Here is a 21,400-nt window from a genome sequence, read left to right as displayed (position 1 = left end):
AGAATGGAGTAAACATAATTTAACCAATGAATAAATGAAATTGGGTAAGCAAAATACCACTGAAATACTGTATAAAATACCCATGCTTGAAAATATCAGAACTACTGTATGAAGTGTTGACCACGAGAAAATGAGGGCGGTATTGAAGAACTTAGCATGCATAGAATCCGGATGTGTGACCTGATCATTTCACAGATTACGTTGCAAGGGTCCTACCTGTACTGCGTAAGATTTGTTACAGGGGTACTACTCGTCAGGTTGGCATGTAATATACTTTCTTGAGTAGTAGAATTAGAACTTTATTTAAGGAAACATAAAAAATACGTGTGCTCCTTATAATTCTTCTGATGTGCAAACAGTCATTTTCGCTATAGATATATTTTCACTATTGTGTTTTATTTTTTAAAGCCAACTTACGTGACCCCTATCAACAACTAACTGAAGCTCCTTTACCAACATTTACTAATTTAAAGGGTGTAAAGGCTCGCGCAGAAAGAAATCTTACCTAGTTTCGAATGAGGTGTAACAGAAGTATTAGACACCAGCATCGATCCCAGAAAATACACACACAGTGCAAGTGAAGTATTCTTCTTGTCGCTACAAAATGCAGACAGTGATGAAACGTGATACCTTGTCATCTTTTTATCTAGAACTGTGTTTTGGGTATTGACCGTAGCTGTATGTATTGACTGTACACTAGTGTCTAATTACCGACGGTAGCAAGCTGTGTGTGTATTTTCTGGGATCGATGGTGGTGGCTAACACTTCTGGTACACCTCATTCGAAAGTAGGTCACATTACCGGCATGAGAAGTTTCTTTGTGCGCGAGTCTTCGCACCCTTTAATGTTCCTTTGATAATTTTATTCTACCTATTCAATGTTTTCTCTAACATTGACAAACAGTGCAGGCCCTACGATTAGTAATAGCAAGTTTGCTGCCGCCGGCCAAACAACAAAGGTTCGGCTTTGAGCACAGCGTTTCTGTTTGTTGCCATGTTGGACAAATCTTACCGTAATAGGTAATACCGACTTTACGACCCGGGTTTTAGTAATTGCCGACGTTGCAACTTTCCAATCCCCGCCTCTCACAATTTTGCAAGATTGATAAACGTGTTTCTTTCCTTATCCTATCCGTAAACCGTAATAGAAGTAGGTATGTGTGGCGCTATGTTGAATTAACTAACGTTAGCCTCTGTAGCGTAGATTGTAAACATGTGGTTGACTCAGTCCTATATACTGTATAAAGTGAAATGTCAGTGGTGAATGTTTACATATACGCTTAGCGTGAAGTTTATGGGAAAGTCAATTATATCCAGGGAACGTGCAAATGAGAGACCAAACTGGAATGACAGTTGAGACATTTCCCCTTTCCTTTCCGTGACTCTTTTGTTATTCGTAAGTAGGATCTAGCCTAGTCATAGTTTGAGCCTGTAGTAGCCTATAACTCAGTTTAAATTACGTTAATATTACTAGGCTAGTTATATTTAGGCCCTATGCCCAGTCTAGGCTAGCTAAAACTAGGCCCATGGTTAAACTGGTTATGCAGAGTGCATCCATAGCCATATCTAACGTTAGGCATTGACCTTGCAGCAACTGGTCTCAAAAACATTAAAAAATGGCAGATAACGCTATTGCAAACGTTGCCAAGGGCAGCCATAAAAGGCACCGTTCAAAATTTGGAGCAATTAATAAAGAATACCCCGCCACATGAAAATGGGGGCTGTGTCATTCGGCCAGTGGTACATTCCAGTACATTCATGCTACCCCGATGGCAGTAAGCACTTTTTGTATGACGGAAAGAGCACATTATTGTGGGTGCACTGTAGGCCTATATGCATGGTATATTGCTTCGCGAAGTGGAACGAAACCTATGGCAGGAAGGTATGGTGGTATGGCACTAGATCCGAGACGATGTAGCCTACTAAACTACACCGTGGACTTACGTGTTTGCGGGGTATTCTATACTTGTACCCAAAATTCTGCTAGGCCTTATAATGCTGGGTTTATGCCATCCCAAACCTGCCAGAAGATCTCCAAATTACAGCTCAAGGCCATAGATGACCAATTGCCTTGATTTCATACCTGGATACTTGGTTGTTCGTCATTCTCAAATTATTTTGATATCAACAGACATTTCACATGAATTCCTTTCTTATTTTAATACATATTTGGTTACAATGCCAAAGGCTCAGTAACCTTTCTGATCATCCTGGTGTGCGAGTTTGTGTGTGTATGTGATGGCTGGCTTGTAAACAACCACAAGTTTAATCAATGTCATACTGATGTAAATAGGCTCCATTTCCTGTTTATAATCAATAAGCTGCTGGCTTCACAGTTTACTTAAGATACTGCATCAGAACAGAAGTTCATTGTTTCTTCTGCAGTTTTTGTATACATGAGGTGTCCATTAGCATATGGGTTGCCTCTTTAGTACAGCAGGACTCCCTTGTTCTTAGAAAAGTGGCATCATCATTGCTGTGGGCAGAGTTTTCTGGTAGCAACTTCAATCAGGAGATCTCTAAAAGATTTGTTAGAGAAAGTAACTTTCCTGATTGGGTACTGTATCCTCCCTCCATTGTTTGCCCCCTCCATTTAGTTACACAAAGAAATTGCTGGGTATGCCAAGTGGCTGTAGAGCACCTTAACCCCCCAAGCCATGAGGACATAGATTTAGTGATATTGAATTATAAATCAATTGTTATCTTCGGATACGGACCACCATTGGAGTCTCCACAGAAGCTTAGCTCCCGGCTATTACAGGAACTCTTCAACACTATTTTTAATATATTCACTCTCCGTTGTCATCACATGGAATAATTTATTAACATTCTAATTGGAGGACACTTACTTTACTTCGCCTTTATATATAGCCCGCCATTGTTGTCCCTTTGGAACTTTACTTTATTTCACTTTTCTATTGGATGGACTTCAAATTCCGAACTTTGTAGGAAGTACAGAATAGCCAAATATTTCACACTTGTGTAAACAATGTCATGTAACTTTCATTCATTAATAACAATTGTTAAAGGGATGGTTCATAGCAGAGCTGATTTGCTAGCACAAAATTTCTAAAAGAAAATGTCCTTTTTTTCATACATATGTGTGTCTATATTTCACATATTCGTTCTGGATATTGGAGCATTTTGGAATAAAAGTTCTATACAGGTAATGTAAAATCCTTACCATGAAGTGGTTCATGCCCACAGTGAAGTGTACAAATAGGAGCTCGAAATCTATGATCATTTCTGGCTCTTACTGAATTCTTGGACAATTTTAACTGATTCCTGGTAACTTCTCTTATGTTATTGTTGCTGCATTAGTCAATAGATAATCCCTCTTCATTGTGGTGTGCACAAAGTTCATGACTATTAACATGTATATGGCTTACCACACAATGAATATGTTTGGGCATCATAACCATTAAATGTTTCGTTTTCTGGTGTTATTAATGTTATGAAAAGAGCTTCACACAATTTCAGTAGTCAGGGTATTTTGTCAACTCAAACAAACAACTTAGATGTTCTACCATAACCCTAATAATTTAATAGAACAAACCAACCACAGAACCGCATTCTTTAATCGTTTACATATTTCCCTCTTGCAAGCCAGCATCGTGATGCAAGGACTCGCCACAAAGAAACCAATGTTACCCTATGGCTGGATTGAGAGGATCTCGAAGACATTTCCTAACAGGGTCTACTATTTCAATACGATGACTGGAGCATCCACTTGGATAGTACCTTTCATGGTTTGTTGCGAATCCCTTACGTTTACTTTTATTGGCTGAAGATTGTAATAAGATAAAGTAGACATCTCAGGGAATGGTCTGCAAAATGTGGGGCACCTCCCACCAAAAGTGGGGCCACAAAAAATTATGGGTTGGTCACAGGACTTTCTGGATGTCTGAAAATCTATCTATATTTTTGGGGGCTTGCTAGTAAAGATTTTACTGAGTTAATTCTGTTAACATCATAGTCCAGGTTTTCTTACATGCATTCTGAGAATCCATTCTGTGTGGTGGTGGTCTGCTTGGGTGTAGGTTCCAGTCTATTTGTTAGATCCTGTAGGGGCCTCTTTTAAGAACTTTTTAGTATGGGAGCTACTTCCCAAAGTATCGGTTGGCACGTAGAGTACCACAATATCTTTCCCAGGCCTCGTAAGTTGAATCTAAATATTCTTTTTTTTTGAGATCTCATGTTTTAGAAATTGACACTTCCAAAAGCAAGAGGTAAATTGAGAGAAAAATTATTCGGTAAAATAGCTTTGTTGGGGAAAAGTAGGACTTTTATACGTTACCTTATAAGGACTGCTTTATTCAATGTTTCACAGGCAATTGAAGGTAATCATATTTTGATAAGTGATTCTGTGGGTCCATGAGAGTTAGCTGTAATAATTTTTACGTCAATAACCAGATAAAAGTAGACGCAAGGGCACTCTGATGGTAGCGGTAACGTATATATGCTGAGGGGAAGCCGAGCCATATGGGGAGTTTAGATGTAAATTAATTGTTAGGTTTGTGTTATCATTATTTGTTTCACCTGCCAAAATGGGACCTACTGGAGGGGGGGGGGGGCACTGCCCACCTAGTTAGTATGTTAAAAAAGGCCCTGAGGTCCTGGATCATGGGCTTAAAAGTTTGTGGCTCACTGACCTAAGTGACATAATGCACACCTACTGTACCTCTGTGTTCAGAATTCTCAGTTTGTTGTAGCTGTTAACAGTGATACCTTTAATGATTCTAAGTTGATCCACGAATGACATCTTAAAAATCGCTCCAAAATTGTGTCAGGAGTGAATAACTCGATAGAAGAAGTCTACAATTTTTCTTCAATATGCGCATTTTCAGAAAGGAGCTGCTAACAAACCAAATATACAGGTTTTGTACAGTTTCCTTTAAAAAAAAATTAGCTGTGACTTTATTAGCTAATTTGTAGGGAACAACTAGCATCAAGACATAAGTGTAGTACTGGTAAGAAGATATCATAACAAAATTAACATTTAACATTTAACAAATAAACATGGCCCAAAAAGACAGTTGTAGGAGTGGAAACTTGTGGTTTTATGATCGTAAGTATCACTCTATTGGTGTGTGTTCCATCCTCAGTAATATGTGACCCAAAATGCAGTCCTAATGCACTTTTGTACCTTAACTCATATTCTAACCTTCCATCATCTTCTTTTTCTCTACCTTTAAACTCTTTCTTCAATTTATGTTCAGCTGAAGGGTGAGAGGGACAAGGCCAAACGGAAGGATGACAGGGCCAAGCTGAAGAAGAGGCCCCGGCTTTCGCAAGAGAGAGATAGTGGCATCAGCTCAACCACTGGAGGGTCGGTATCTCCACATGACCTCAAGCATACCACACCGCAGAGGAAAGATGCGGAAGTCATCCAGGCTGAATTTTCTCCCACATATTCACCGAGGTCTGCCAGCGATGACGATGGTCTGGATCTTCCGAATGGTGACGACCGAGAAAATGCACCCTTGTGGTCAGATTTTATGAACGGCTACATCCAAGGAAACAGTGACGGTTTCGAAACAGACTTATTGGACAGCGTCACTGGGACGACTACCTCTCTGTTTGACACGGAACCGACCGACAGTTGTAAAGAAGATATCGGTGACCCTCTGAGAGGCAAACCGGAACAATATCCCAGTATGGGGAATCATGAAACGACTGGTTTGATAGATCTTGAAAACGGTTTGGTTACCCCCAGACGGAGGATAGAGGAGTTACCTCAGCACAAAATGACCAATAATGGTCTGACCGATGATAAAGTGGGTGGACATCTGCCGGTCGGTTCCAGCCGAAGAGTAGAGAAGGTGAAAATTACGCCTTTCAGGAGACACTCGGATCACGATCCGTTGGTGTGGGAGAAACATGTACAGGAACAACGAGATACACGAGGGAAGAGAAAACGTGCGGCGTCGAGTAGCAGGGCCACGGAAAACAGTAGAGAGGGACCTCCGAGAATATCTGTCAAAGACAGGCTCGGCTGGAAGAACTACAAGCAAGAGAAGAACAGATCCCGAGACAGACAGTTGAGTCCCAGAGGTAGAGGTAGAGCGGACAGAGGTGAAGAAAAACAGATGAGTCCTAGAGGTAGAGGGAGGCTGAAGAAAGTCAGTGAGAGTGAGAGCAGAGAGGAAAATAATAATGTGAAGAAGAAGAAAGGAGAGAGGAGAAGGTTATTGACTTCGTGGGAGGAGGAGGGTGCAACGACAGGAGATAACAAAACAACTCAGGAAGAGAAGGGTGGGACGCCGATGGAGACAGGTGACACGATCAAAGACTTTAAAACAGGAGGAGTCAGAAAGAGCACAAAACCTAAAAGTGAGTCGCTGCTTATCTAAATCTTTCTTTTACAGTTCTCTTGTTCTCTGTCTCATGTAACATTCCACACCGAAATTTATAAAAAAAAGTCGCTCCCAGTTAGGGATGCACCGGATATCCGGTCCGGCCGGACTATCCGGCCGGATAGTGAGCAATTATCCGGTTCCGGTTCCGGCCGGATATTTTTCAAAATCCGGCCGGATCTTTTTCAAAATCTGGCCGGATCTTTTTCAAATCTGGCCTGAATTATTCCTTAAAAAGGTGTTGGTATTAACTTAAATCAATGTAAACTATTTCCAAAAATTAATAAAAACATTGAAAGTAGGGAAAAAATAGGTTTAACATGTTTAATTTAATTTTCTCAATGGTCTGACCCACTGTTTCTAAAGATCAATCAAAATAATACAACTAATGTAATAATATGAAGCTATATACAAATACAGTTTGCAGTGAAATCATTTCTTGTAGCCTTCATCAGTTCAATATTGTGCAGTTTAAATAGACCATTTATATACTTCTCAGTCAAAATACTGTTCCATTGAATCTTTACTTTCCCATTATTATGGGCATTCATGTTTTCTCTGAATTTTTATGTGTGAAACAATCTCTTATATGGTTAAATACTTCTGATTTTTTTTTAATTCCACAAAACCACTTCATCTTAAATTTCATTCTTAAACCTTAGAATAACTTTAATTCTCATCAAGAAAGTTTAATTCCAGAGCTGACAATGAAAACAATTTCAAAAGTAACCTTTCTACAGTTATCACATACAGAGACAATTATCTTCATAGATAGTATGCAGTATTTTTCCAGCAAACAAATTTACATACTGTATCAAGCTTGTCAACAATTATATTGTAGTTATTTTATTAAAGAATGTAGATTAATGATTTCTTTTGTGTAATAAAAAAATCCGGTCCGGCCGGATTTTATCCGGCCGGATTTCATGTACTATCCGGCAAAATCCGGTTCCGGCCGGATCAAAAAATTTGGATCCGGTGCATCCCCACTCCCAGTCATGATTGGATGATAGGATTTGATTTAAATTCTTGATATCCTCAGGAACCGTTTTTTCTTTCTTTTTTCCACGAGAGGAACATTAACCTATCGTGAGATTTAATGATAACCTAAGACTTTTGATCCGTTTTGGTAGCAAAGAAATCCAGACTTGAAACAAAATGGGTTTTAAATTCATGATCAGTTTTTTTCCATCTCTGGTTCTGGAAACTTGTGAGTTGTGTAATGGGCTTGTGTAAATGATGAGTTGACTAATGAATATAGATTTGATGGAGCATGCATGAATGTTCAGTATTAATAATAATGATAATAATAATGATGTAGATTTATATAGCGCCACTCCAGGAAACGAGTAGACTGCCCATGGCGCTATTAAAATACTAAATATGATCCAAATGCTCTCAAGTATCAAATAAATAAGCATGTATCACAATATTCTCATGGCCCGTCTTTGTAACTTGCATATAATTATCTGCGTCTACAGCACCTGTTCAAGGCCCACCTCCAGTGGAATACAGTGGCCCTTTAACCGTCTTCTCCTCCGAGGGCCTCGAGGACATGGAGGTGGACATTACTCGGTCAAATGCCTCACAAACACAAATCCAATCCAAGGTATGCCACAACAGTCTGACACAGTCTTTGTTCTCCTTTGAACAGAACCTGTGGATTAAAAACCTGCCTTTACTGGTTTCTAACGTCTGGACAGACAAACACTCTGCATAGCCTAGTTGGTTAGGGTGTCCGCATATACAGCGGGAGGCCCGGGTTCGAATCCCAGTGGAGGCTGGTAGTTTTCTCACTGTCTTTGTTCTCCTTTGAACAGAACCTGTGATCTACAATGGTCGTTGGTTGATGTGCTCTTCCTCTCAGGCTAATAACTTGGTTAAAGCTGGATTTGTCATCTGTGAGCAAGCCACAGAACTTTGATCTGATTGGTCTTCAAACTTTGTAAAGGAAATTCAAAATGAGCGAAAAAATAGTTCAATTGGTTTGCTCCTCCAAGAAGGGTTTCAACTGAGAGTAAAACTGCAGTAATCCCCAAACATCAAATTTTCTGTTCTCATGTCCATTATTTACCATTTCATTAAACAGAGTTCCGTTCAAAGGCTCTCTTTGGAGATCCGGCTTTAGGATTCAAAATGATTTCGAGATGGTTTAGCAGCATGATTGATCTCTAGAGTAAGGCAAAATATGTCACCAAAACAGAACTAGCACTGTTCAATACAGATAGCAAAAGCCTACAAGTGGATAAACAACCTTCCTTAACTGTTTTCGAACCTCTGGACAGCCAAACACTCTGCATAGCCTAGTTGGTTGGGGTTTGAATCCCGGTGGAGGCCAGTAGTTTTCTCACTGTTCTGGATTTTCCAACTTATTACCGCTTCAAAATTGCCTTGTAAGAGGGTCTCATAATGCATTTGAACCTCAGGGTGATCAAGGTGTGAGAAAAAGATGTATTTATTTTGGCAATTGGTGACCACTTCTTGTTTTTCATGGTATATTTTGAAGAAAAAATGTAAGTCACATTAACCTAGAAATTTTCTGCCTCTCTCTCCTAGAAATTGAACATTATCCTGGACACCAACATTCTATTGAGCTATTTGAACTTTGTTGAAGAGCTGCGAGATCAGTTTATACCAGGTAAGTTGTCATGGTGATTATCGCTAAGGTACCAGTTGCCTGCTTATGTGGTGTTAGTAGTAGTTATATGATAGTCTGTTAGATTATGAAATCAAAAATAAATACCTAGATGATAGGGATAAACTGGAACTGGGGGTTTTTCTTGATTTGTTACCTGGAATGTCTTGTTGTTGTTTTGTAATTTAAATTAGTTTTTTTTCTACAGTCGTCTTGAACCTGCCTTTATAACACCTTTTCAAAGTTGTTTTTTATTTGTTGTTTTTATTAATGTTATTCAGTATCTTTGATCTTCTGGTTTGAATTTCTGTTTTTGTTGTTGTAGGTTTTGGGAGGCCAATGCTGGTAATACCATGGATTGTACTACATGAGTTAGATTGCCTCAAGGTAAGGGTTTTGCTCTGCTCTGAATAAAACTTGCCAAGCTCATTTTATTCTTTTGATAATTTAGACAGTCAGAGGATTTGGATGGGGAGGGTGAGGAAGGGGAGGGTGGGGTGGGGGATGGTAGGTGAGGGTGGGGTATTGGAGGGGTGGAGGGGGATAGTGTTAGGTTGGCATTGAGAAGAATGGTGGGACATTGAGAAAGTATTGACTACATGCCGTTTTTATCATGAATTAAGGAAGTATGAAGAAATCTATAACAAAATAAAATGTTTGTAAGAAACGTTAACCATGATATTGTAACCAAATTATGTTAAGGTATCATCAGTTGAGTAAAGGTGAGACTGGTTCTGAAAGCTCTTGACAGTTTTTTACATTTTGTTAAAAGTGTCAGGGGAAGTTATTTCTGCCAGCACTTTCTCCGCCTCAGTGATATTTGCTTTAAAACAAAACTATATATGAAGAGGGTGAAGATACCTTAAACAAAAAAAATCTTTAATTTTTCTGTCCTCTGTTATGGTGTTGACATGATGTTAACTTTAAATGTTAGTTTTTGAAGAGATGGATGCAAATATTTGAAGAAAGTGTGATTTTTCATAAAAGTTATTGTTGTAAAGTTAAGTTATTTAAATATTTTACCAGTGATGAAAAGTACAACAATATTATAAATATTCAAAGCTACTTTGTTTATTTCCTGTTGTTAGACAAAATGTCTTTGGAATTGACCATTTCTGGGTTTTTTTTAATTTGTCTTTTGCTCTCTTTAAACAGGAAGGAAAGCCATCAGACTTGAAGGTAAGTTGGCTTTTACTTAAGTTTAGTTGATCCCAAGTTCACCTTGACAGAAGCCAAATTACATTGACCATAGTGAATTACTTCCCCACCTCCCCCAGCTTTCAATAGTTTAGAATGTTTTGGTTCTGTTTTGCTCTGGATTGGTTTGAGAATGTGAATGTTAAAGGTTGATTTTTTGGAAAAGTATTTAATTAAAGAAATACTAGCCTCAGTTTTGCTTTGCCCTTAAATTATCTTTACGTATGGAGCTCTGGCTCTAAGAATGGGAGCAACGAAAAACAACAAAATGATCGAAGCAATTTGTAATCAGAAAACCATTGATTCTACTGTGGTTATTCACAATCATTATGGTCATGTTTAAGCCACTGTAGAGCTTCCTAATCCTGGGGCTATTACATTAAACTTAGTTGAGCACAAATATAATTAAAATTCAGCTTTTCATAAACGATGGGGTGCATAGGTATTTGTCACATTGCTCTACCACCTTCCTGTCGTTTGTTCATGTAATGTTACTGGAATATTTCCGATGACATTGGGAAATCTTGCGTTGCAAAAGTTTCTCGTAATATCATAATTAAGTTTTGCATATGAGCAGCTGTGGGAGGATATTTCCTTTGTATTTGTATCACTGAGATGTAACATGCTTGAATCCCTCTCTGGTACAGGATGTCCGTGGGAGTTACAAAGGCTCACTCACCAACAAGGCTAAGAGTGCGGTGACCTTCATCAATAGCTGCTTAATCAACAAGCACCCACGAGTCCAGGGTCAATCAATACAGGAGGTAAGCTTCTCCAAAGACCTGTTTTTTGCTCCTCTCACCACCTTCGATTACCTTCCTCTTCTTCTTTGACCCTAAAAAAAATATCTTCTCATCTTACCTGCATCTTTTACTATTACCTGTTTTACTCCTTTTACCACCTTCTCTTACCTTTCTTTTCTTATCTGCTTCTCCTTTTATCTGTTTTGCTCCTCTTAACTTCTTCTCCTTCTCTACTTACCACGGTCAAAGTTTGACCCTGAAAACCATGTAAACACGATATCTCAAAAAGAAAAACTTGGGAGGACCTCATATTTAATGTGTAGAAGTACCATATTGAGCACAAGAAGCCTATTGTTTTGGTGGAGGTCAAATGACATTGGGGTCACCAGGGGTCATAATGTGAAAACCACATAAACATGATATCGCAAGAAGGGAATCATGGGAAGACCTCATATTTGGTGTGTAGGAGTACCATATTGTGTAAAGAAGCTTATTGTTTGTGGTGGAGAGCAAAGGTCATTTGAGGTCACCAGAGGTCAAATTGTGAAAACCTTGTAATCATGATATCTCAATACTGGAAGCATGGGTGGACCTTTTATTGAGAAGTACCACATTGAGTTAAAGGAGCCTATTGTTTTTGGTGGAGGTCATCAGAGGTAAATCGTGAAACCCTTGTAAACATGTACCCACACTATACATTACATCAGATTCATGAAGAAAACTGCTCATGTTACATCATCGAAATCACAATGCATTTTTGCATTCTGGTTCTCCTAACTTCTTCTCCTTCTCTTCTTACCATCTTATCTTACCCACCACTTCTTTTACTCTTACCTGCTTCATCTTCTCTTACATACTTTGTCTCCCCTTATCTGCTGCCTCTCCTCTCACTTGTTCGTTCATCCTCTTCCTTCGACCATATCAAAACAAACATAATCATATTTCTTCTTTGAATTTAGTGTTCCAAAAAGGATAGGGGTGTCTACACAAGAAGTAATGACGACAAAATCCTACAATGCCTGCTCCAGTACAAGAATAGAGGTATGTAAAAAAAAACTTCTTAGAAATTTGCTCTGCTAAATGAGAATGGTAACTCGAGATGGGTATATATGTAATTAAAGGGTGTGAAGCCTTGTGCACAAAGAAACGTCTCATGCCGGTAAACTGACCTAGTTTCGAATGAGATGTAACAGAAGTGTTAGACACTACCATCGATCCGAGAAAATACACACACAACTAGCTACCGTCAGTAATAAGACACTAGTGTACAGTCAATACATACAGCTACGGTCAATACCCACAACACAGTGTAAATAGCAGCGATGGACATCTGAGGTCCAGATAAAAGATAACAAGGTATCACGTTTCATTACTGTGTGCATTTTGTAGCGTCAAGAAGAAATCTTCACTTGAAAGCAAGGGAAAGTTAACTTTTTCAGAGTGCAGCACATGGTTTGGGGCCAGTTTTCAATACCTTTAAGGTCAATTTGCATACCCAATGCTTTGAGTCCTTTTTTGTTTCAACGCTATGGTTCAGTGGAACCAAAATTTGGGTGAAAATCACTGTTCAGACTACACAGCTACATGGCTGATGATATCACAGGTACCGGCATTTTTCACATCGGGTGTCAGTTTTGGGGGGCAAAACGGATTTCTTGGTAAGATGAACTGTCTGTTGTAAGCTAAACACCTTATCGTTGCTTCTCCACATCCCCAGGAAAATCCGCAGAGAACGTCCTGGTTACGGAGGATATGAGTCTGAGGAACAAAGCTATTGTGAGTAGCATCCACGCCTACTCCAAGGAGGTGAGTGTACACAAGTCCTGGTAGATACTGAATGCTTTATTCCCCATACAGCAGGGACATGGAAGTTACAAGTGCCCATCTTAAACTCCAACATACATTTCTTTTTGCCAGAAAGAGGCGTATTTACTAGCTTTAACGGCCTCGACAATTTATGACCAGAAGCAGTCTTCATTCCCCCCGCATTCTAATGCAAGTTAGGTTCGGCTAGGTATATCTTCTCTCAAAATTGTGGCAAGGCTAGGCTTTAAGCTTTGATGTCTGCTTTGATAATAAGGTGACTTTCCCAATGTTTTTCACAGTTGCTCTGACATTTATGAAACATACCAGTTATGTAAGTTCTGTTGAAGTGTGTTTGTTCCTGGGAATACTGCCCTCTAATTATTGAATAATGCTGTTGCTAATGAAGGAAATGAAATTTGACTAGTAGCTTCCAGTTTTTTCTCTCAGAAAAGTTTGCTGTGGAAAGTGGATCTCTTTAAGTGATAAGGTTTAAAGTTTCCAGTGTAGATTCGAATGTATCATATTATTTAAGGTCTTGTTTGTGTGGTTTTGTCGTGTCAGATATTTCAACCTGGTTTTATTTTCCTTTCTTGTAGGATTTAATGGATGGTTTGAAAAATCTATCCAAACACATAACAAACGCGCTTCCAAAGAAATCTCCGAAAGGATTGCCGAAAAAAGCCGCAACAAAGTCTGCAGTGAGAAGTTCACCAAAAAGGACGCAACAGAAAACACCACGGATGCTAACCGATGCTGCTGTTACAGACCTGGTATGGATTGTATTGGAAGCAGTATTTCATAATAAAAACTTGTAAAAAAAAATTGAGAAGGGGATTAAATATCGAAGACACATAACAGCTCAATTTGTGGGAAAATGTAGGAAATATTTGAGAAAACTTGAACTCTTCTTACCCCCTACATCTATATATTTGGCAATTGACCACAGTTTCATGTTAATCAGTGATACTGACTGCATACTGAGCAAACATTTTGGTCAAAGGTTATGTTGTGAAGTAATAAGGGGAAATGTTGATTGGGGTTTTATGGGTGACAGATGGGAAGTTAAGGCATGGTTGTCTCCTTGATTAGCTTAAAAAAATAAAGGGCTACCAGTTTGCATATAAGTACTCTCAATTGAAGACAATTTTTGACCAGCCTCTCCCTAAAGACCCTTTACCTGGTCCGCAAATTTGACACCCAGTGCTATTGATTTAACTTGTGCCATCGTGTTTCTGGCTGACTCACTGAAGTACACTGGTGTGTATGGACCCCCTGGGTAAAATGCTAAATGGAAGTATGTGAGAAAAAATTTTCATTTTAGAAACAAAGTCACCCTAAGGCTTTGAGATTGACGACATCATAAAATAGTGAAACAATTAAGTTTTATGTGTGTAATTGTCTTTATGTCTACTTTCATGAACAGTAAAGAACTTTCTGTTTCTTGTTTTGTCTCTGGGCTGTTTTATTTAATTGCTTCTTACCTGAAATGATATTTTCTACAACCGTTTTCCTTGCACTTTCATCTTTTATTGTTTCAATAAGTTGTAATGACTATTTATTTCATAACATTAGTACTGTATTTTATCTTTGTCTATCATGGTTGATTCAATTTACAATTTTCGTTATATATATTACAAAGATATTAATGCAAAAATATTACAAAGGTTTCCGTTACAATTTCATCGGATATTTTGTCCCGTTTACCGTAGGTGGATAACCTGGTCTGCAACCTCAGGAATCTCCTCAGAGGGCCTTTGTCTGTTGTCTTGGAAACAGAAATGAAAGCTGCTTTTGAAAGTCTGTGGTTAGTGAAACATGGATTTGATTAAACAATGTACAAAGTGTCTATTTTGATGGTATAGCAAAATTTACCACAGACTCAGGATTGGTTGTTTAAGTTAGCTGTGAATTGGGCCTTTATGATTATACATGTGTGCACTAACAGCAATACCCTATCACATACATTGATTGGTGTTAAGTTACCTGGAGTTGTTACGCTATACACTTCTCGGTCTTTTGGGGCTAAGGTCAAGTGATCACGGGTTAAACAGTACATGGTAGATTTCTCACCAACCTTTGACCTGTTCATGTGTAAAGTATCTTTTTCCTTTACAAGGGACTCGTGATGGATCATGTTAATTAGTTTTGGTGCCCAGGCTCTATCTTGGATGACAGATCATTTAAAAATATCAAATTTAATAAGTATACGTATTTTGCGTTTTGTTTAGAGGAGGAGGAGGGGTTAGAGAGGGAGGTCTATTATTTGTGCATTATAAGGTATAAACAACATTGCCTGCTTATTGTACTTAAAGAGAAAAGAATAGTGAGATATTTGCTCTGAAATGTTGGTCCATTCCTTTCTTCACCGATTTCTTTGTCTATCGTGTAGGCCTGATGTGATTTTAAGAAAACCACCTTGGACTTTCTTGGATATTTTAGACTGTTTTCAGAAGTAAGTCTGTTTTTAATCTATTGACTATTACCAGTTCTTTTTATCGGTTCATCCTGGTTGAAACGATTTGAAGCATGTGTTAACGCTGATGGCCGATTTCTGAATGAGTGTCTTAAAATAATTCGCACAATATTGCTATCAAAATGAAAAACTTGGTTCAGAAATTGGCTGAAGTACTTTTGATCACGTTGCATGATGTTTAAGTTAAAGGTCTATGGACACAAGTGAACAAAATTGCCCTAATCACTCTAATAGGCACTAGAAATCATGAAAATAGCTGCAACTCTCATCAAAATCCATCAAAGATGAACGATTTTACAAAGTCTTTTCTTAATTCTAGTTTTACCTTATGCACCTTGTAAAGGGAGTGACTGCCTAATTTTCTGCTATGTGATTCCTTTGTTTACCATTTGTTTGAAGGACACTGAACAAAGGTTTGTGGCCAAAGGCAGTTCGTTGAAATACTTCATTGCCTTCTTTGAAAAGAGGAACATCACATTATTCAATTGATATATATGGGCTTGTAATTTGGGGTTAAGTCATTTAGGGCTAAAACTAAGAAATTTTGATGAGTGCAACACTCCATCTCATAGTTTGCACATATTTAATGAGTTTCCCAGATTTATCAAATGTGTGTATCTTGGAAATAAGAACTTTTTGAAAAATTTTCTTAAAAAAAATATGTTAAAACAGATTTTGAATGAGATTATCCCACAACAAATGTACTGAATATTGGGCAAATTTGCTATGTGTCAGTAGTACATTAAATGGATTAACATATTCATTTTCATGTAACAGACATTGGATCGCAGTATTCAGTCAAATATGCAGCAGATCAACGAAAAACAGCTTTGACAAAATCAGGGATTTCTACAAAATCAATAAAGGTAAGAACTGTTCTCTGTGCATTTCGGCTATCGTCTAAAACATATCTATATTTAGCGATATGTGTATCAGAATATGTGAACAGGAATATGTGAACAGGGATATGTGTATAGGAATATGTGAACAGGAATATGTAAACAGGGATATGTATATAGGATTATGTGAACAGTAATATGTGTATAGGAATATGTGAACAGTAATATGTGTATAGGAATATGTGAACAGGGATATGTGTATAGGAATATGTGAACAGAAGTATGTGATCAAGATATGTTTACAGGTAGATGTGTAAATATTAAAAAATTCTATGCGGAATGAGAGATGTGTAATGCACTTCATTACAAAATTGATTTAGATGCTCAAGAATGCATACAAAACAAATAAGTCATGCTACTTCCTTGCTTTGTCCAAATTCATTTCCAACAAAAATTTTTGTGGTCACAAACATGTTTAAAGGTCCTGTGGCATATGATTCTGATAAATGGAAAATGTGTTAGTATATTGAAAGCAAACTGAATGAGGATGGAGTAACTTCTTCTCCATGCCATAAATCTTTCTGATGACAACATGACTGCAGAATGACATGACAGTCTATAGAAGCAGAAGGAATCGACACAAACTTTAATTTATAGATATTGATTGTAATATAGTCTGGTACTTCACGGTTCTATATTTTTCAAGACATTACAGTATTTTGTTTATTTCTTATTTCTAATCTCAGGTCTCGGTGCTAACCTGAAGAGTGCCGAAGAATTACTTGAAGACGCTCTTCAGTTTCTAATTCAGCTTAAAGTCCATTCCTCGTAAGTCAAAACCATGGTCTCTGTCAAATTTCATTTCAATAGCATGAAGCGTCTCCTTAATTTTGGATTATTCTTAAAAAATGTTCTTAATCTTTTAATCATTAGCCTGTGATCACCCAGGTCGATTATTCCAACAATCTATTCAAATTTTAGCTATTTCTTTTCACCTTTGAAAGAATTAAATCAGCTTGGCTCATATGTTCAACGCTGTAATACAATGCTTGCTGCCTCGGCCTAGGCCAGTTTGCGTGTGGGACGTTTCTGTGATCATAACCAGTATCTTTCATAACCAGTATCTTTCATAACCAGTACCTTTGAAGCATTGTCATGCCCACAATTTCATTCTTGGCCAGTAGTTTGATAAATCATTTAGAATATATGTGCATCTGCTGGATGTTGCCTACTTTTGACCATTCTCGGGAAAAATATATGTCTACCCGATGTTATCCGTACTTACCTGTGACGGAATTTCATATGTCTACTCTTGTCGTTATCTTAATCAATCTTTCATCTTTGACGTCTCACACTTGTCATGTTTTTTAAGGAATAATTCACAAGACTTCAATTTTCCAATTAACCATCGTGTAACTTGCGTGCTTTTGTCTTCATCTCGTCTTCACACTTAGCTTCAACGGTGCTTTAGATGCCCCAATTGCCAGCCTGAACAATTACGTCGAGCAACTCGCTCTGGTGAAAACGTCATCCCCGAGAAGAGCCCAGATAGCCAAGACAGAGACTACCAAGGCGAAACCAAAACCGTGTAGTATCTCCAGGAACGAAAAAATCATGACAATGAGAAAGGCCGTCCAAGATGTAGAAGCCTCTAGATTTCAGAGGACCAAAAAAATCGTAGCAAAGAAATCAGAGGCTGCCACAACTGAAATTTTGCCAAAGAAAATTAAACTAAACAGAAGTTGTTGGAAATCGAAAACATCTTCTCTACCACCGAGTAAAAAGCTTGCCGTAAACGTGAACGAGGAGGTCGCTATGGACACATCGTCAGAGACGGACATTTCCATCCCAATTCGCGACGACGATGAAGTAACGACTACGCCTTCTTCGGCTTCAGTCAAGGCGTCGTGTTTATCAGGAAGAAGTAGCAATGTGAAGTCCTCGTCTTCTACTAGTTTTAGTGAAAGTGGAAAAAATCCTTTGAAAATTGATGCCAGTACTGTAGATAATCATTCTGAACAAATGACAGCAAATGTGTATTCTGAAGATGTGCTGCCCCCTGACAAGGATGTCGCTGCCTCCTCTTTGATGCCTTCTACTCCAGCAGCTATGTGGAGACAAATGTCTCAAGTGCCTTCTAAGTTGGACATTTCCAGTGATAGCCAAATGAGCAGCGGTACTAATCCGTCTCCTCATCTCGCCGGCGATACCAGTCCGTCCTCCTCCTCCTCTGCCGATCGGGCAAGGGAAGACAATAACACCTGCGTGCTGCGTGTACTGGACACAGCGTACAAGGAAATGTATGCAATGTGGTAAGGAATAGATGTATGTAATAATATCTTGACATTTGTTTTTCAGGTTCAGGTGTTTTGAAATGTGTAGAAAACATCAGTTGGTCAAAAATCAAAATGTGCTTAATTTCTTAATTGGTGATGAATCCTCCCTGGAGAAGATAGTTTTCTGTTGCTATGGTTTCTGGTGGCACCATTGAAACAGACAAAATATTGTTTATCTTTCAATTTTGTTTGGATCTCCAAGTTGAAAAGTAGATTTTCATCTTCATTTTGGTTGGTTAAAGGGTCGGCAGTTTGGAGTGAAATATTTGGAGAATCGGGAAAGTTTTGTCGCCCAATTGCTTTCTCATAACGGATGTAAGTAATGTCCACAGAGGAACTCAGAAATATGAATGACACTGTTGTACACGTCTTTTATCATTTAAAATGAAACCCTGGCAAAACAGTGAATTTTGATAGTGATGGGATTCCTGTTAGTGGTACAGCATCAAAGATTCAAGAGGGTGCCTGAAAGTGTTTCTAAAATGCCGGCAGACAGTTGCCCCGTAAAATGTCTTTGTCGTCTTACCCATTCAGCACAAAGGTCGACAGTTCGGTCCGTCAAGATCAGAATAATGAATATGCAACAGCGCAGCTGAATTTGAAGGAAGCCTTAACGCTGGTGGAGTATCTTCTGAGATATATCGAGAAGCAGATTATAGCGATGAACAAGTATGTGGGAGCTAAAATATGTTTTACATAAATGTGACAACATTAAGTGAAGAAATTAGTATTAATATTGCATTGTTTGTGTATATGATCTTTGCTCTCTTTGTTTAAATTTTCCTTCTTATTTTTAGTAAATCATCACTCCAGCTGTTAAAACACTTTTACCTTTTTTTGCCATTTTACTTTTTCTTACTAAATTGTATCGATCATTCCCACAGCTTGTCCTCTCTCTTCTCGTGTGTGCCTGGTTTGTTAACAATGTTTTGTACAAATTTGTTTCTGTTGGCTGTGAATAGAGCTTTTTTTTGTGTGGGGGGGGGGGAATTGTCTTAATCATTACATGCTCTGCACATCCACCTTGCCCCCCCCCAAAAAAAAGGGCACTTTGTTGCAACTTTGCCTTAAACATTTATATTCCACAACTTTTTCAAAGACTTAACCCCCTTACATGTATAAATTGTTTGGTTAAGCTGTGTTACCTTATTTCTCCTTACAGGGTTGTAACTGTAGCAGAAAGCAACGGTCTGATGGCGTCCGTCAGTGGCCAGATTTTCCAAGAACTGATAGATGTCATAGACGGGTTCTTTATTGGGATGGAGGTAAGTGATTGTCATTCTCTTGAGGTGTCTGGTCGGAACTGGAGGAGTAAAACTGCTCTTACCATATGATTATATTAAAGTAAGAGATTTCCATCCATTTTTCCTGGACAATTCTTGAAGTCGATGGGTTGAGCGACCGCAGCCTCACGAAAAACACTGACAGATGGTCCAAGTTCTTTCACATTTCCACCAAATTTAAGATGGAATGGTCATATCCATTCTTCTTTTTGTGTTTCTTGCAGATCAGCAGTAGTGGCTGTGGACTCACCCCACAGAGGTTAAAGGAATTCTTGAAGACGGACGAAAACTGTGAATCTCTGAAGCGGGGCATCTGTCAGTATCAAGTGGCCCTTAACGGCTGCCAGCAGTGTTATCAGTTTCTATCTCAGGTCTTGTCATAAATGTCTGTGTTTCTTTCGTATTCTTCTGTCGTGAACTCGGTGTGCACCAGCTGCACTTGCACCTACAGTAACTTCATCATCCACCTTCACTTAAAACTTTGTATTTTGCCAGCTAGCTGAAATAGAGTCACATTATCTCTTTAGGCCCAGGCCTGCAATGCGCTCACAACAGATACTCCCAGGCTTAGCCGTCATTGCACATATACGTATGTATCTAAACTTTTGGATGGAGGTGAGGTTGGGGTGGGGTGAGAGGGGATGAGCATGGGGATTTCAGAGAGAGAATGGAGAAGATTTACACTGCTTTCTTGACTCAGGGTATTGGGATATGTATTCAAACTGTATAGTTACAGGATATCAAAGTTAAGGATGGGGGGGGGAGGGGTGGGGTTAGGCTTTGAGATGGGAGACACTATCAAATGTATTTTGGGAAACCAAAGTGTACTAAACCGAAACAAACCAAAGATGTGATAAAGTTTGTCCATCTTTGGTTCATTTTGGAGGCCTTTCCTTTAATCAAGAAAGTAACAATTCTTTCTATTTTCTGTAGTAAACCTGTTTATATCATATTTAATCATTTGTTACACCTGCCATAATATAAAATCGTCTACCACAATCAGCTTCAACACCTGTGTGCCCCTTCTCTGGGTCTTAACTATAAGTGGACTTTTCATAAAATGTTTCATTTACAGTAATAGGTTAGTTTTGCTATTAACTTTCTGTCAAATTTGCATGCTCATTTTATGTTAATCCTTTATCCTTTTTGTTTTTCTCTCTTCTGCAGAGAAATTTTGTTTTTTAAATATCATACATTTTTGTAGTGCCTGCACGACATGTGCTGAGTCACTGCAGAAGATGTTAACATTGGGAGGAAATGTTGACTCTTGTTATTAACTGGGTCTTTCCTCCTCCTCCTCCTCCTCCTCCTCCTCCTCCTCCTCCTCCTCCTCCTCCTCCTCCTCCTCCTCCTCCTCCTCCTCCTCCTCCTCCTCCTCCTCCTCCTCCTCCTCCTCCTCCTCCTCCTCCTCCTCCTCCTCCTCCTCCTCCTCCCCTCCCCTCCCCTCCCCTCCCCTCCCCTCCCCTCCCCTCCCCTCCCCTCCTCCTCCTCCTTCACCTCCCCACCCCTCCTTCCTCCTAACCTGTCTCTTATAGCATTTTGATGCACAGACCTGGGAATGTGTGATTTTTATTTATCATTTCTCATAGCTGTATTTGACAGAGCTGGAATCATGCAGTTTGCTATTTCTCACATGTCTCGCTGAAAGAGATAGAATATGAAATTTTGGGGTGTTCTCATATGTGTTGTTACCACAGAAAGCAAAGGAAATTGAAGGCTGTATATTCACTCCA

The 21,400-nt window shown here is 38.8% G+C and overlaps 1 protein-coding gene across 2 annotated transcripts; it reads left to right on the top strand.

Annotated features, from left to right (window-relative positions):
- The first annotated feature begins 1,214 nt into the window (after positions 1–1,214).
- On the top strand, positions 1,215–20,298 carry LOC139963837 (uncharacterized). Of its 2 annotated transcripts, none has more exons than XM_071965025.1 (19): positions 1,215–1,395; positions 3,606–3,748; positions 5,219–6,332; positions 7,837–7,964; positions 8,912–8,993; positions 9,316–9,377; positions 10,146–10,169; positions 10,835–10,951; positions 11,890–11,971; positions 12,648–12,736; positions 13,333–13,506; positions 14,446–14,540; positions 15,126–15,188; positions 15,987–16,075; positions 16,795–16,876; positions 17,503–18,360; positions 18,919–19,053; positions 19,547–19,649; positions 19,892–20,298. In XM_071965025.1, the coding sequence occupies exons 2-19, from the start codon at positions 3,617–3,619 to the stop codon at positions 20,048–20,050; spliced, it is 3,588 nt and encodes a 1,195-aa protein (XP_071821126.1). In that variant the 5' UTR covers positions 1,215–1,395; positions 3,606–3,616; the 3' UTR covers positions 20,051–20,298. The 2 variants fall into 2 exon arrangements, with proteins under 2 accessions (XP_071821126.1, XP_071821125.1); XM_071965024.1 differs by having other exon boundaries at positions 1,216–1,395; positions 3,610–3,748.
- Positions 20,299–21,400: the final 1,102 nt, after the last annotated feature.

Source organism: Apostichopus japonicus, chromosome 22 (genome assembly GCF_037975245.1).
Source record: "Apostichopus japonicus isolate 1M-3 chromosome 22, ASM3797524v1, whole genome shotgun sequence".
Classification (NCBI taxonomy): Eukaryota; Metazoa; Echinodermata; class Holothuroidea; order Aspidochirotida; family Stichopodidae; genus Apostichopus; species Apostichopus japonicus.
Note: the sequence above shows the minus strand (reverse complement) of the source record. Positions and strands in the feature narration are given on the sequence as shown.

What these genes read in the sequence shown, in the direction of transcription:
- LOC139963837 (XM_071965025.1), top strand. Translation starts at nt 3,617, where the DNA reads ATGCAAGGACTCGCCACAAAGAAACCAATGTTACCCTATGGCTGGATT. An exon ending in GAAAGCCATCAGACTTGAAG is followed by an intron (nt 10,170 to 10,834) that starts GTAAGTTGGCTT and finishes TCTCTGGTACAG; the next exon opens with GATGTCCGTGGGAGTTACAA. An exon ending in CAGATTATAGCGATGAACAA is followed by an intron (nt 19,054 to 19,546) that starts GTATGTGGGAGC and finishes TTCTCCTTACAG; the next exon opens with GGTTGTAACTGTAGCAGAAA.